The 14,272-nt window shown below is 57.2% G+C and overlaps 2 protein-coding genes across 2 annotated transcripts in view; both read right to left on the bottom strand.

The window, feature by feature from the left end:
* The window catches only part of SRCIN1 (SRC kinase signaling inhibitor 1), a gene marked incomplete at its 3' end in the record, with an annotated part of 101,077 nt that extends 95,664 nt beyond the window's left edge, over window positions 1-5,413 (bottom strand). Inside the window, exon 1 of the mRNA XM_080565145.1 lies at window positions 5,272-5,413. The remainder of the gene's footprint in view (window positions 1-5,271) is intronic.
* On the bottom strand, window positions 1,633-12,789 carry EPOP (elongin BC and polycomb repressive complex 2 associated protein). Its single transcript, XM_080565150.1, has one exon. The coding sequence runs from the start codon at window positions 7,556-7,558 to the stop codon at window positions 5,297-5,299; it is 2,262 nt and encodes a 753-aa protein (XP_080421276.1). The 5' UTR covers window positions 7,559-12,789; the 3' UTR covers window positions 1,633-5,296.
* Between the last annotated feature and the right edge of the window lie 1,483 nt (window positions 12,790-14,272).

The following is a 14,272-nucleotide window of genomic DNA, read 5'->3' on the forward strand; positions in this document are numbered from 1 at the left end:
CCCCCTGCCCCCAGCCCGCCCGGGGAGGGGGGGCGCTGCTTTTTTTCTCACAGCTTGCTGCTTTACCGAGCCCCTCCTCTGCTATCTAATTCATCATTAACACCCTGACACTAAACTAAATAAATGCCGCGGCCCCCCGGTGCCCCCCAGCACCTTGCTCCGCGCCCGCGGGTTTTCTCCTGCAGCTTTTGGGCACGGAAGAGCCCCAAACGTGGGGGCTCAGCCCCCCTCAGAGCCCGCTCCCCGGCAAGGCCTGTGCTGGTCCCAGCGGATAATTAACGTCGTTGTTAAATTACCTTCCTTAAAAGATAATAATAGTAATAGCAGGGTCATTGGCTGTGATTAGGCCACCGCAGCCTCCCCTCTGCAGCCCGGGTAGCTGCGTCCTGCCCCGCGTTGCTCCCGCTTTCTGCCGGGGCTGGGAGCTCCCGACTTCGCCTTTGGAAATTTCACGTTTTTAAATGGGAGGCGTTTTGACTTCTCTTCCTTTCCTCCATGCCAGGAGGGGGTCGAAAAAAGGCTGCAAATCGGTTTCGAATGCCTGAGTGTGTGATTTACATATCCGTTTTCTTGTGTAATCTGGATTTCCGAGATTTTTAAGGGCAGGGAGGGTTTTTACCTGGCCTCCTGCAGAAGCGAGGGCATGAGACGGTTTTGCAGCAATCGAACAATGCGCAGTTATTAATCATAACTAATGAGGTCCTGACCGGGGGTGCCATTCGTTTCTCTTTCCATTTCTCTTGGTTTGGAAAGATAATCTGGGAGATTTCTGCCCAGGAGAGAGCCAGATCGCTGCTCCCCGGGCTGGCATCTCTGCGCTCCCGGTCACGTCCCCGAGGCCCTTCCCTACCCGCTGCACAGGTACAAGTACCTTGTGCTGCTCCTCCTTGTTCTGGTTCTTGCGTTTGGGTCTAAACCTACCACCGCTGCTCTGATGAGCCCTTTCCGTCTGCAGCCGTTTGTCTTTGCTGAAGAATTAAAAATATATCTGAAGTGCCCCTTGCGTGAGGGACACGAGCTCCTGAGGCCCTCAAAATAGAAACACATGGACGGGGGACGGTCCCTGCGTCCTTGCGTCTGGCCTACAAATTGGACAGAAGTCGCTATTGATTTCCGATTAAATGTTCAGGAAAAACGTTTCGTGGGGGAAAAATTTCTCCAGAGGAACACCTAGGCCTGTGCTGCGGCACCGAGCACACGCGCGTGCAACCACCCAGGTGCTCGCACGTGGGGCGGGCACACGCACGTCGCCACGCGCAGCCCCGCGATTGCAGCCCCACGGCGCCGAGCCCACGCGGGTGCGAGGCCGGGGGCCGGTTCGTGCACGCGGGCGTGCGGAGGCGTGCGCTTCGGCAGGGCGCGTAAATAAACACACACAGCCAGATGTGCACGGCGACACGGCCGCCGCTATAAATAGAGCAGCGGCACGCGCGCCCTCCGCAAGGCGCGCAACCTCCGCGGGTGCACACACGTGCACATGCACACACACACACATACGCATGTGCACCCCGGGCGTGCAAGCACACGGCCCCCCCCGGAGCAAGATCTCACCCCCAGCTCCCGCACACGTGGGCACACATCAGCCACCCACCCCGCGCATGCACACACAAACCAGGGCCGAATAGCAGGCGGTTCTGTAAAAAAACGTATTTATTTCTCAGCCTAGATTCCATATTGCACGCAGGAATTAACACTTTCATCGTCATATACTTACAACAACTTCAAATAAATAAAGGTACAGGAAATCTAAACAGAAAACCCAAGGCAAGGCTGGAAAAGGCGACAGCTCTCTCCTCCCCGCGGCGGACGTTTTGAACACGTGTTCCAGGCCGGGGCGCGGGGAAAGGCGGCGGCGGCAGCTGGGTGCGCCCAGCCTGGGCCGGGGGCTCGCAGCCCGCTGGGGCCCGATGCCAGCGAGGACCCGTGGAAGGGGACCAGCTCTGCACCCCCCTCGCAGCAACCCCATGAACGAATCAGCCCTGGAGCCGGGGCCCAGCGGAGAAGCACCCACGACGTGACACTTTTAAACCCACTGGACGGGGACGGAGGGATGTGAGTTTTTAATCCAGCAATGCAAAGCAAGAGCAAAGGTCCCTGAAACCCCCAGCCCCTAAAAAAAAACCCTTACAAACCGTGATTACAAAGCACCACACCGTATCCAAGCTGAGATTTTCCTGAGTCTAAAGCTTGCTGCATTTTTAAAAGCAGCACCCTTTATAAAAGTTTTCTTTATTTTTTACAAGAAGATACTTTCCGTTTTCTCCTACCTAGACAAACATTTTTTATGAAACAAAAATAAAAAAAAAAGACAGGTTTTGTTTCTCTTGCACCCGTTTGGAAATAAAGCAATCTCACTAACGTCACTATAAAGGTGCCTTTATACCCTTTATGCTGTCCTGGCAATGCAAGTTGAATTTTTGCTGAAAACCAGAACTAGTTTGTTACACTCAAAGCGTCCCCTTCTCCTGGCTCATTGTTTCGTACAGAGGTATTGCTTCTTCCAACAAACTACCGCTCGGGCTTGCTCATTTTTGAAGTCCAAACCAGGCTATTTCAGGTAACAATTTGGGTTTTCTTTTTTTTTTTTTTCTTTCCTTTTTTTTTTCAGTTTACTTTCGATGCATTGCCACTCCCCTCTCCAGCCTCTTACCGGGTTATTGTTGGGAAGATTATTTTTCTGGATCGCTCAATTTCTTTGAAACATTTAGAAACAAATGGGGGAATTATTGTTATTGTTAATTTCTGCTGTGAACTGGATGTTTCTGCTGCTTGAGGAGCCATTCAAGGTGTGTTTGTGCGGAAAGTTTTGAGGTATCTTTGTATTGTATTCACAGCCCTGCTACAACCCCCTTGCATTATATACAGATGTACACAGCTACACACGCTCGTACTTACGTGTGTGAGCAGAGAAATGGGTCCGTGCACAGCGCGAGTGCATGTGCGCGCACAGGCCGTGTGTTACTAGCCGGGCTCCCCCGCACCCCCGCGTACAAATGCACACATCCACAGAGAGAAACGTCCGTGGGCCTGCACGCGGGGGTGGTGGCTGCTGCCGCTGCCCCGCGCGGCTTGAGGTGATTTCATCCCGCAGAGAAATTCCTGAGTTCTTTGCGCGCCCCTGCCCGCGGCAGCCGGAGCTGCGGATTCCGGTTGCAGCTGCATTTTGCTTTTTGCTTTTCGCTTTTCGCTTTTCGCATTTGGTTTTCGAATTTTTTTTAATTTTTTTTTTTGCTTTTCGTTTTTCGCTTTTTGTTTTTTTGCTTTTCGGTTTTTGCATTTTATTTATTTTGCTTTTTGCTCTTCGCTTTTCGCTCGGTAATTCCTGCGCGCTCGCCGGCGGCGCGGGGAGCTGGGGCCGGGGCTTTGCAGCCCGCGGCCCCGCGCCGCCTTTGTGCGGCTCCTCCCGCGGGCACGGCCCCGCACGGCCCCGCACGGCCCCGCACCGCCGCCCCGGCCCCGCGTTCCTTTCGTTTCTCCCGGCACACGCGGTGCTAGCGCGGGCCGGGCGGGTGGGCAACGGGCTCGGCTCGGCTCGGCCCGGCTCGGCTCGGGCCCGGCGCGCCCCAAAGGCTCGCGGGGACCCCGGGGACCCCCCCGCGGCTGCGGCCGAAGCCTGCCCGGCCCCGGGACGCGGCGATCTCGGGCCCGCCGCTGCTCCGGGCGGCGGGCTGAAGTCAACAAAAACCGCAGTTAACCAAAAACCCGCTGCAAACCCAAGTCAAACAAACACCGCTTTTAGCAACAATTCACCAGCTCCAAGAAAAACATCGCTTAATAGACACAAAATACGTTTGACCTTAAAAATGCCATTTTTTTACCCGCCGGTGGAATTAAACCAAAAAAATCAAAATCAGCCGTGGCAGACGGGAGTATTTGCTTTGAATCCTGCGACGATTCCCCTTCCCCTTCCCTCTCCCTTCCCTTTCCGCGGGCCGAGGAGGCCGCTGCGGAGGGCCGGGGGATGGCTCCCGGCGGGAGGGGGGCAGCGGGGGGGGACCGGCGGCCCCGGGCCGGGCCGAAACGCGCTGCGGGATCCCGGCCGCGCCCGCCCGGCCGCGGGCTGCGAACATTTTCTGTCGAAAAGAAGGGGGAAAACCCACCCCCGCTCCCCCAGGCCGCAGCAGCTTTGCTTTGCCTAACGTCTCCGGAACGAGCCGGCTTCAGAGGGCCCGTCGGGCTTTGATGCCAAAGCGGGGTGGAAATCACATCAGAAATAGTCAAAAGAGCCAGTTACAAAGACAGTGGTTTGCAAGAAAAGTTAAACTGGGATATGATTTCCTCTGCAGAGAGGAGAGACATTCCCCCCACATTCTTCCCCGCATTCCACTTCGGAGCTCGGGAGAGATCAAATTGTCCATCTGTACTCTATTGCTAATGCTCCTGGATCCTATTTCTTGTGCCCGTAAAGCTTTTACAGGCCTGCTACCTTTAGGCTAGCACAGTTAGGGTTATTATCCAGCAAACAACTCACTTTTTTTTTTTTTAATATACATGCAGCAGTTTCAGATAACTTCCTCTCAAAGCCTCCTGTTTTCTTTTAGCAAACAGAATTTCCTGGTCTTTTTAAAGTTTGTGTTTTCTTCCTGTCTCTTAAGTAGACAGAAAACATTACATTGCTATTAATATAGTTATTTGGACTAGCTGCTCCCAATTTCGCCGGGATTGACTCGGGCCGAAAAGGAGTGTTTATGCTGCATGACATCATTATTTCTCTCTGCGTGTGATTATTATTACTTTAATCCACTGCATTTATGGAGGCAAAGGGAGAAATCGGCTCTATTCTTTCCTCGTTTCAGCGGTTTTTGGCTTCCGGGGGTGGGGAGCGGAGCGCGGCCGGGGCGGGGAAGGGGCGACGCTGCCGGCCGGGGCGAGCTCGGCCCGGGGGGACCCCCCCGCGCCCCCACCTGGCGCCGCGCCCCCGCCCCGAGCCCGGCGCTGGGACAAAAGCGGAGAGCCCGGGGGCGAGGGGTCGGCGCCCCCCCGGTCCGAGCGCTCCTTCCAGCATCGCGGAACCGGCCCCGGGCCCCGGCGCACGGGGGGGGACCGAAACCTCAGCCCCGGCCCGAGCGGGGAGCCCCCGCCCGGCCCCCGCACCCGCTCTCGGCCCCGCACCCGCCCCGGGCCCCCCCTCGCCGGCAGAGCCCGGCCCGGCCGCCCCCGGGGCTCGGCATCTCGGGGCGCCCCCGCGCCCCCCGCCCGGCCCCGCGCCCCCCGCCCGGCCCCGGCCCCGGCCCCCGCCCGCCCTGCGGCTCGCATCTGTTGCGTGTAAACCTTTCCTCCGGGCCGTCCGCGGTCCTTAGAGATCCTCCAAGCTATAGCCCCGGAATTTGAGGCTGGGGGGCACCGGGATGGCGTTGCCCCCCAGGTGCCAGCTCCACAGCGGGTGAGTTTTGGAGAGGGCCCAGGAGTTTTTGACCCCCAGGGAGGAGGCAGGACACAGGTCCCCATCTTCCCCCACGACCAGGGAGGGAATACAGGGGAAGTTGCCCATGAGGCTGAAGGAATTCCGAGGCGGGGTTGGCCCGGCGCTGCCGAGGCGTTTGCAATGAGTGTTTCCCTTTTTGGCATTCCTCCTTTGAGTCTTTTGTGGCCTCCCTTTAGAGGAGCTCTGTTGCCTTTCTGCCTCAGCGCCTCTGGCAAGGCGTCTGCGCTTGGCATTCCTTTCCGAGCCATTGCCTTTCAAAGCTTTGTTTGACAAGGTGCTGGGGCTCTCTGCTCTTTTGGAGCCGGGGGATTTGAGCTCTGCAGCTTTGCAGGGCTCCGTCCTCCCTCCGTGGCGCAAACTTTTCCCGTCCACGTTGAACCCCTTGGCGTAACACCACAGCTTGGACTGCCGGATGAGCCTGTCAAAGTGCTCCCGCCGGGGCTCCCCCGCCTCCCCGGGGGGCGCCGGGCCGAGGCTCCCCGCCAGCTCCGGGGCCGGGGGCTGCGGGGCCGAGCCCGGGGCCGGCTCTTGGGGAGCCGCTCGGCCGGCTAAAGCTTCGCTCTGCCTCTCTGCTTGGTCACTGGGGCCTAACGAGGCTCTATTGTTCGAGGCATCTTTGTGCAAATCCTTCCCTTTGGCGCAGGGCTCTGCGTCCCCAAAGCCGCCCTCCTTTTGTTGCGGGTCCCCCCCAGGGGTGCTGCTCGGGGAGGGAGGGGGAGAGGAGGAGGAGGAAGAGGAGGAGGAGGAGGAGGAGGAGGAGGAAGAGGAGGAGGAGGAGGAAGAGGAGGAGGAGGAGGAAGGGGAGGCCTCCTGCTTTGCGTACAGCTCCGGCTGCGGCTGGGCCCCCGAGCCCAGGGCTGGAGCCGGGCTCAAACTTTCCGAAGTTGATGCTCGCAAAGTCCTGGCCCAGAGCTGCTGCGAGAGGAAGAGGAGGTCGGGGTCGGGGCGCAGCGCCTTGCCCGCGCCCGGGGGGGGCTCCGCGGGCCGCTCGTCGCCGAGGGGCTCCCGGGGGGGCTGCGGCTGGAAGCGGGGCAGAGCCGCCTGCCTGTACCGGGTGCTCTGCACCGAGTCCCCGCTGCACAGCGAGCTGCTCTCCGACTCCGAGGAGCTGCCCTCCTCGCTGCTGCACGACGTGTCCCCTTCCTCCTCCTCCTCCTCCTCCTCCTCTTCCTCCTCCTCCTCCTCCGACGAGTCGCTGGAGGTGGCGGGGCTGGACCCGCCGAAGTCCAGGCTGGAGTCCGAGTCGCTGGAGTAGCCGGCGGAGGTGCCCTGCCGCTTGGAGCCGGGGAAGGCGGACGAGCGGCCTTTGCGGGCCCCCCCGGGGCCCTTCTCGGCCGGGAAGAGCCCCTTGGCGCAGCAGGGGCCCCGCTTGCGCCGGCCCGGCTCGGCGAGCGCCGCGGGGTGCGCGGCGGGGTGCGCGGCCGCGGGGTGCAGCAGCGCCAGGTCGCGGGGGTAGGCGCCCAGCACGCCGCCGAAGAGCCCGCCGCGCTCCGCCAGCCCGCAGCCCCGGCGGCCCCGCGGGGCCCTCTCGAGGCCGGGGAAGGGCCGGTGGTGGAACGGCTGCGGCAGCAGCGCCGCCGGCGCCGAGCGCGCCTTGGCCAAGGCCGGGGGCAGCTTGGGGCGCCCGGGGGCCGCGGGCGCGCAGCAGGCGCCGGCTCGGCAGGGCGGCAGCAGCTGGGGCCGGGGGCAGGCGAAGAGCTCCCCGGGGTCCGGCAGCAGCAGCTGCTCCCTCCGCTTGCTCTTCCTTTTCCTCTTCCTCCTCCCGGGGCTGAGGCTCTTGCAGGAGGTGCAGAGAGCCTCCAGGTCCGCCTTGGATATGAGCGAGCATTTCACCGCGCGGGTGGGCACCGAGTGGATGGCTTTGAGGGTCCGGAGCTCCTTGAGATCGCAGCGTCGGCTCTTGATCTTTAAGGTTTCCATCTTCTTGCTGATGGTGGTCCTGGGGATATCCTTAAACAGGTCGCTGAGGACCTGGGCCAAGGCAAACATCTGGGTGCCATTGATCTGTAAGTATCCCAAGTTTATCCCTTCGATTTCTTGATAGCCGGCATGAAAATCCCCCGGCCTGGCTTCCCCATTGTAATCCATGGTAGCTGGAACAATTCCGAAGGTCCCTTCGCAGGTCAGGAACATTTTGCAAGGAGCGTTTACTTTGTCTCTTTCAAAGGGGGCATTGAAAATAAGGACATATTTGTTTCCACTCCCTGATCACACATCCCTACCCCTCCGGAGAGGTGGGGGAGGGGGGAGGGGGAAAAAAAAAAAAAGAAAAAAAAAAAAAAAGAAAAAAAGCCAAAGCAGCCGATCGCCCCTTCAAACGCTCCGGTCAATGGCTCGCAACATCTTCCAAAGACCCAGCTCCTCCCGGGCTGGGGCTCGACTCCTCGTCTTCCCCCTCCCCGGCAAAAAAAAAAAAAAAAAAAAGGAAAAAAAAAAAAAGTCAAACATCTCGCATCCTCCGGGCTCCCCCCAGCCAGGTCCCACCCCGCGGCCGCGCACCCCACCTTCCCCTCCGAAAATAACCCCCGGGGGGGGGGGGGGGGGGGGGCGCGGCAGGGGGGGAGGGGGGGCCAGGAGGAGAGGGGGGGAGCAGCAACAAGCGCAGCCCCCCCTCCGCCGCGCGAAGCCCCTGAGATGCTTGAGCAAACAAAGCTACCGGCGCGGGGGGGGCGGCAGAAGCGGCAGCGGCGGGGCCGCGGCGAGGCGGGGGAGCCCCGGGGCTCCGTGGCGCTCCCACCTCGGCCGGGCTCCGCTCCCGCGGCCCCGCCGCCGCGGCCGCTTCGTCCTGGGAACACCCCGCGGAGCCGGGCCCGCGGCCCGCGCGCTGATTGGGCAGCGGCGCGCCGTGACGTCACGGCCCCCCAACATTTCACACGCACACCCCCGCGCAGCGCAAGCCCCGCGCAAGCCCCCCCCGCGGCCCCGCACCGCGCGGCCCCGCGCGGCCCCCAGAGCCCCGCACCGCGCAGCCCCGCAGCGCCCCAGCCCCGCAGCCCCCCAGCCCCGCAGCCCCCCAGCCCCGCGCAGCCCCGCACCGCGCCCGCCCGGCCCCCCGGCCAGGGCAGTCCCGCACAATAGCCACCGTTTTTTGTTTTTTTGTTTTTTGTTTTTTTCTTTAAGAAAAAAATAAATTAAAACGGGGAAAAAAAAAAAAAAAGAAAACACAAAACGCTGCGTTTTCGAGGTAGTTTCAGGCTCAGCTCGCCCGGCGCCTCTGCTTTGTTCGGGCTGGGGCATTCCGGCTCGGCTGCGGGGAGGGTGCTGCGCTTTCCAAAATCTCTCCGAATTCCTCCGGGATGGGTGTGTGTGCGTGCACGTATATAGTTAATAAACCGTGCAAGGTTTTACTCTAAGCGAGTTGTTCAAAACGATTGACTCTGCAACAATTCGTCGTGCAACCCGGAGTGGAATGCTTATTAATTGCCAATTACTGTATTTATGATCTGGAATGAGCACGGACTGGAGCTTAGAATCAACAATAACATCGGCAACAGTGCAAATAAAAGCAATGCAAAGATACTCATATTCCTTTTTACTCACACGCTTGCCTTATTCACTTTTCACCTTTTTCTTCCAAACTCTGTCTTTAAAAAAAAAAAATGAAATGAAAGAAAAAAGAAAGAAAACGAAAAAGAAAAAAAAAAGAGAAGAATAAAAAAAAAAAAAAAAGAAAAAGGAAATTCATTTGCATGCCTTTGTGCGCTGCTTAACTTTATTTCAAACTTTAAGTCCCAAGACTTCTTCGGCATTTGGTAGCTCGCTCCTGCCTTACAAACCAGACGCCGTTTTCCCAAAAGGAGGATTGCAGATTTCTGTCTCTAAGGGAGGGGGAAAAAACCCACGCTCACCCAGCCCGGAGCTCCATTGTCCCGTCCCTTCTATTTCTTTATAAACCTGGAGCTACTTGAGCGAAGGGCGTGCAGCCGCGGAGGCTGGACCGAGTGATTTTAACTCTCTGCTCAGGAGGCTAATTTTGGGGAAACAGTTACCTCGGAAACCTTTTTGGGGGAAGGGAGGCTGCAGCTCTGCAGCGCATGCTGTTCCCTTTTAAGCTTCGTCTGTCTCCCACATGAAAAGTTGCTTTTAGTCTTCCTCTGCTTTTTTGTGGTTCAAATGGCAAAATCTGAGTAATTTGATAATAATAATTTGTTAAACTATATGTACAATCAACCACAAATGATCCCGATTTAGAAACAATCCCATAGGAGGAGGAGGAGGAAGCACATTCCTGAGTATGTGTGTAAAAAAAAAATTAAAATAACTCCAACATTGCCTTCAATTTGGGAGCGGAGATCACCTGATTTGCATTTACCTTCTCGCCGATAGACGAGAGGCAAGCCTCACGCACAGGCGAGCCGATGCCGTATCGATCCTGCTGCAGAAGAAATCAATGGCAGGATTTTTCCCCTTCCTAGCACACATGTGCGCGCACACCCCGCAAACTCGTGGCCTTGCTGAGAAAAGAAAATGCCACATTCTCCAGATCTGGCTGCGTTAAACCGGCACATTTCACCCTCGTTTTCCACAGGCAGAGAGTTTCCTGTGAGTAAAGGTCTGCCGTCCAACACAAACACGAAATTCCTCTTTGTTTGGGCAGAGGGGAGGGGGGAGAGTTTGCATCGCGCTGGACGGAACGTGGCCGGTCCGGGGATCCTGCAGCTGGCTGCTGCAGAGGGGCTGCTGTCGGCACAGCTCGCCGCGAGGGACCACGAGAAGTCCTGCTCGCAGCCAGACTGGAGTTTCCCTTTGCAAATAAGAAGGGAGATCCTGGGTATTTTTGTTTCCACAGAAAGCCAGAGCCATTTTACCTATAGGCTGAGCATTGCTCCGTGCCAGACTGGAGGAGGGGAGCGTGGGGTGGAGGGAAGGAGCTGGCATGTAATATCCCTGTCCGATGCGGCTGATGCAGCCGCGGGGTTTATGAGGGGCTCTTGTAAAGAAAATACAAGTTCGAGCAGCGCAATAAACTGCTTCTGACCGCTCGTAGGGCTTTAGAGAGGACACAGAGACCCCTGATCGCAAGCCAGGAGGAAACAGGGCTCACAAGCCGCGCGCAGGCAAATGTATAGATACGTCATTTCCCATTAAATCTCTGTCAATAGAAACCCAGATAGACAATATTTTGGCTATGAATAAAGTTCGGTATGGAATATGTGCGCGTGTGCACGTGCTGATGTCTCTATGCAGACACAGACAGCTCGACGTGGGGCATGCAGACCCTGCGAACCCACCCATCCGCGGAGGTGGGCTGGGTGCTCGCAGCAGGGCCGTGGTTCGGAGGCGCAGGGGTTTCAGTGGCACCGTAACGGCTCCGTGTTTCCCCGTAAGCGTCCCTCGCTGCCCCGGCCCTGGGTCACTTACTGTATGCATAATGAGCCCATTGTCCCTTGCCTTATCACCTTCGCTGCTGCTTTATGATTTTGCAGAGGAGCTGGAGCTGTTAGGTGTGTGACAGCTTTTACACGTACATATGTGCATCGCTACGGTCGGGGCAGGCCTGCTGTGGAAGCGGCCACAGGCTGAGCTGTAGGTCTTGGGGTGGGCAGGGGGGGCTCGACCCCAGCCCTGCAGTGCAGCTGCTGAGCTGCTGCCACTGACCGAGCCCATCCTGGGAATTGGCACTGCCGCGGAGCTGGCGCTGTGCACATTTGCATCCAGCCCAGCTCCTGCTTTAGGGGCCGGGGGTGCCAATCCCTCCCCCCCGAGGCAGAGGACAATCACCCGGGGGTCACCGCGGTAATGCCACCCATGGGCCCTGGCAGGTTTCTGCCTTATACCTGTCGGTTGGCTGGCAGTTTCCGCAGGAAGCAGGACAAGTTACCAGGTTGTTGGGATGTCCCCGTTTCCCAGGACCCTGGTGGCGCAGGGTGCACAACAGCACCCCCCCATCTCCCACCCTTTTCCCTTCCCCTCGGCAGAGGGGCGTTGGAGCCGGGGTACGCGGGCAGTTCGGAGCGAAATAAGAGGAGGGGGAGCCTCTCCGGCTACCTTACTGCTGGGGAGCCAGCTTGCTTGGAAAGCAGACCCCAGCGCAATGTCCCGAGTGGGTCTAGCTGTGGACGAGGAACAGTTTTGCCTGGCACCAAAGTTGACACGTGAGGACGGGGTGTGGGTGGCTGCTGGTGAGGAGGAGACCGGCGCACGTGTACCTGGCCCTTCCCGACGGGCACCAAGCGCTGGGAACCAGGCACTGGGCACCAGCACTGGCTCTGCGGGCTCCAGGTGGGACGGGTCCATCCTGCGCGGCTCCGTGGAGGTGCTGCACCTCCCCAGCGCTGCTGAGGCTCTCGGGCTGTAGGAAGCGAGGAGGCTGCAAACGCCTCCCTCAGCTGGGGCACGCGGCTGGGGCTTCCTCAGCACCTCGCTTGCTCTTTGACCTGGTGCGAGGGAGCCGGTGGGAATCAAAGGCTGGGGCAGGAAAAAAAAAATGAAAAAAGAAAAAACCTCCAGAAAGCTCCAGATAGGCTTGTGCTGACCCAAGGAGGAAGCATTTTGGGGCTGGGCTCCCGGTACGTCAGGTCTCTCAGCACAGGTCAGGCTGTGGCAGCAAATGGCCCATTTGGGTCTGCTCACACGGCTCAGAGCTCACTCGCGGGTTTCCCAAGTTCACCAGCCTTCGTGGAGAGCCCACCGAGCAAGCAAGGGGGAGACGTGTGTGAAAGGCAGGTGCAAACAGAGCAGGACAGTGCTGGGGGGAGCTGGGGGGAGGGCAGGGGAAAGCACAGAGAGCTTCACAGAGCAGGCGGCACTTAGTGAGGAGCTATGTCCAATTTTCCACAGAACGGTGATTAGAAACTACTATTGGCCCCATTTAATCATGCCAATTGCACAAATTCATTTGATTATCTTTCTTTTTCTGTTGGGAAACAAATCCCAGAAAATCAGGTGGCAAAAACAGTGCCAAGATCGCTCCACGCAGAGAGCCTCACAGCAAGGGACAGCCTGAGCGTGCCCCTGTGCAGAACAGGCACCCCTCCGGCAGCACCCACGCAGCGGGTCCCATCCTGAAACCCACATGGCGAGGCTGCATCTCCCTGCCGGAGGGGCAGGAAGGGCCTTGTGCTCCCAGTGGGACACCCCACACCTCTGGGGGGATCACGGAGAAGCCCTTTGGCTCGGGTATGAAGGGTGTTTGCAAGGAAAATATTCTTTTTTTTTTTTTTTAATTTCAAATGGTTTTAGAAGACCCAGAGGCAGCCCACCACGTCTGCAGGGAGCTGAAAGCAGCCTCAGCACCAGGCACTGCCTAAGACCCGTAATATTTTGATCAGAGGCAGTTACTCCTGACAGGCACTTAAACTGTCCGGGATGAAAATATTTCTACAAATCACTTGGTGCACTGGCTTTTTAAACGTCTCTGTAACATTTTACAGGCTACAGGAGGGAGCCGGAGAAGCAGATCCAAACGCCACCAGCCCGGCCCGGCCTGCAGGACAGATGGACGGACGGACAGACAGCCAGGCCCGAGTGAATACGCCGCCTTTGCTTGGGGCTGTGGTGGCTCTGCGACTGCCTCCCTTCTCCAGAACCCACCTCCGTGCTGCCGGCAGCCAGGGATTGCTAAAATGCTCTCAGCTGCACTCAAGGGCAGAGATATTCCCTCGCGTTCCCATGGGACAGAGTTATTTTTCAGGATTTCTCTCCTTAGAAAGTTTCCTCTCCGTGGGCAGTTTGTGATTCATATTGAACCCAACCACCAAAAAATGTTTCTCCATTCTTCATCTAAACCTCAAGCTCATTGCGTCATTATTTACTAGTATTTTAGTAAATCCTGCTGTTAATAAAAGAATATGCGAATTTAGCCGTTTATTTATTTTCATGTTTGTAATAGGCTTCGGGAAAACCAGTGGCTGGAGAGAACGGCAGAGCATAAACCTTTGCAGCGCTCTGTATTTGTATGCAACGGGTTTGTATAATTTGCAGCGAATTTGTGCTATGATGCACGGGGCATTATTAGTAGATGTTTGGTTCTTGGGGGCTTTTTCCTTTAGGTGCTACCCCCGTGCAAACAAAAGCAGTATTTAGTGACAATTTATAAAGATGCAAATCCCGCTTCGCTCCCTTTTGTTTCAACATACAAAGACAGAAAAGTGTGCTTATTTTGAAAGTAGGCTCAGCTAGCTCTGTTGCAGGCTAGGGCTGTGTGCTGCTGTTGTTCCCTTTTCCCCTAAACAACATGTTTTTAGAAGGAAAAAAAAATTAAAAAAAAAAAAAAGGAAAAGTACAAACTGATGAAAACTGGGGGATTTAAACCACCGGAGGGGCCTAGGGAGAGAAATAAATTGCGTCAGACCAAATGGTGCCACTCCAACGACATTTAAAACATTTAGAGAACTGCTCGGAGTAAAACCCACAGATTTACGCGCAAGGCGGGCAGGTCCCAGGAAGCCGCCCCGTGCCCGCAGAGGATGTGGGGCCGCAGCGGAGTCGGGGCTGGAGGGGAGAAGGAACGAGTCGGTGGCTTTTTATCGGCCGAGCTGTGTTTTCGCCCTGCGCTGCAGGGTTTTACTGGTGTGGGAGGAGGGTCCCAGCTCAGGGAATTAAAAATGCACCCATCTTTCCCCTTACTTTCACCATCCCGAGGGCACTCTTTCATACTTTGTGCTTTACTTCTATCTTTCTTAATAAACTGTCTTTCAGCATCCTCTAACAAAGAAACCACATTTTCTCGAGAGCAGCTGAAGGAAATTATACAGTAATAAACACTGCCGCTTGAAAAAAAAATATGTTTGTTTGTTTTCCTAAGCAAATACAACTGAGCAGTTCCAAGAGGGCTCCTTCTCCTGGAGAAATCCCCGCCGAGAGGCGTGCAGGAGGGTGCTGGTGAGCTCGGCAGCTGCCGGGGGT

Source organism: Anser brachyrhynchus, assembly GCF_964034855.1.
Source record: "Anser brachyrhynchus genome assembly, chromosome: 22".
NCBI classification, from domain to species: Eukaryota; Metazoa; Chordata; class Aves; order Anseriformes; family Anatidae; genus Anser; species Anser brachyrhynchus.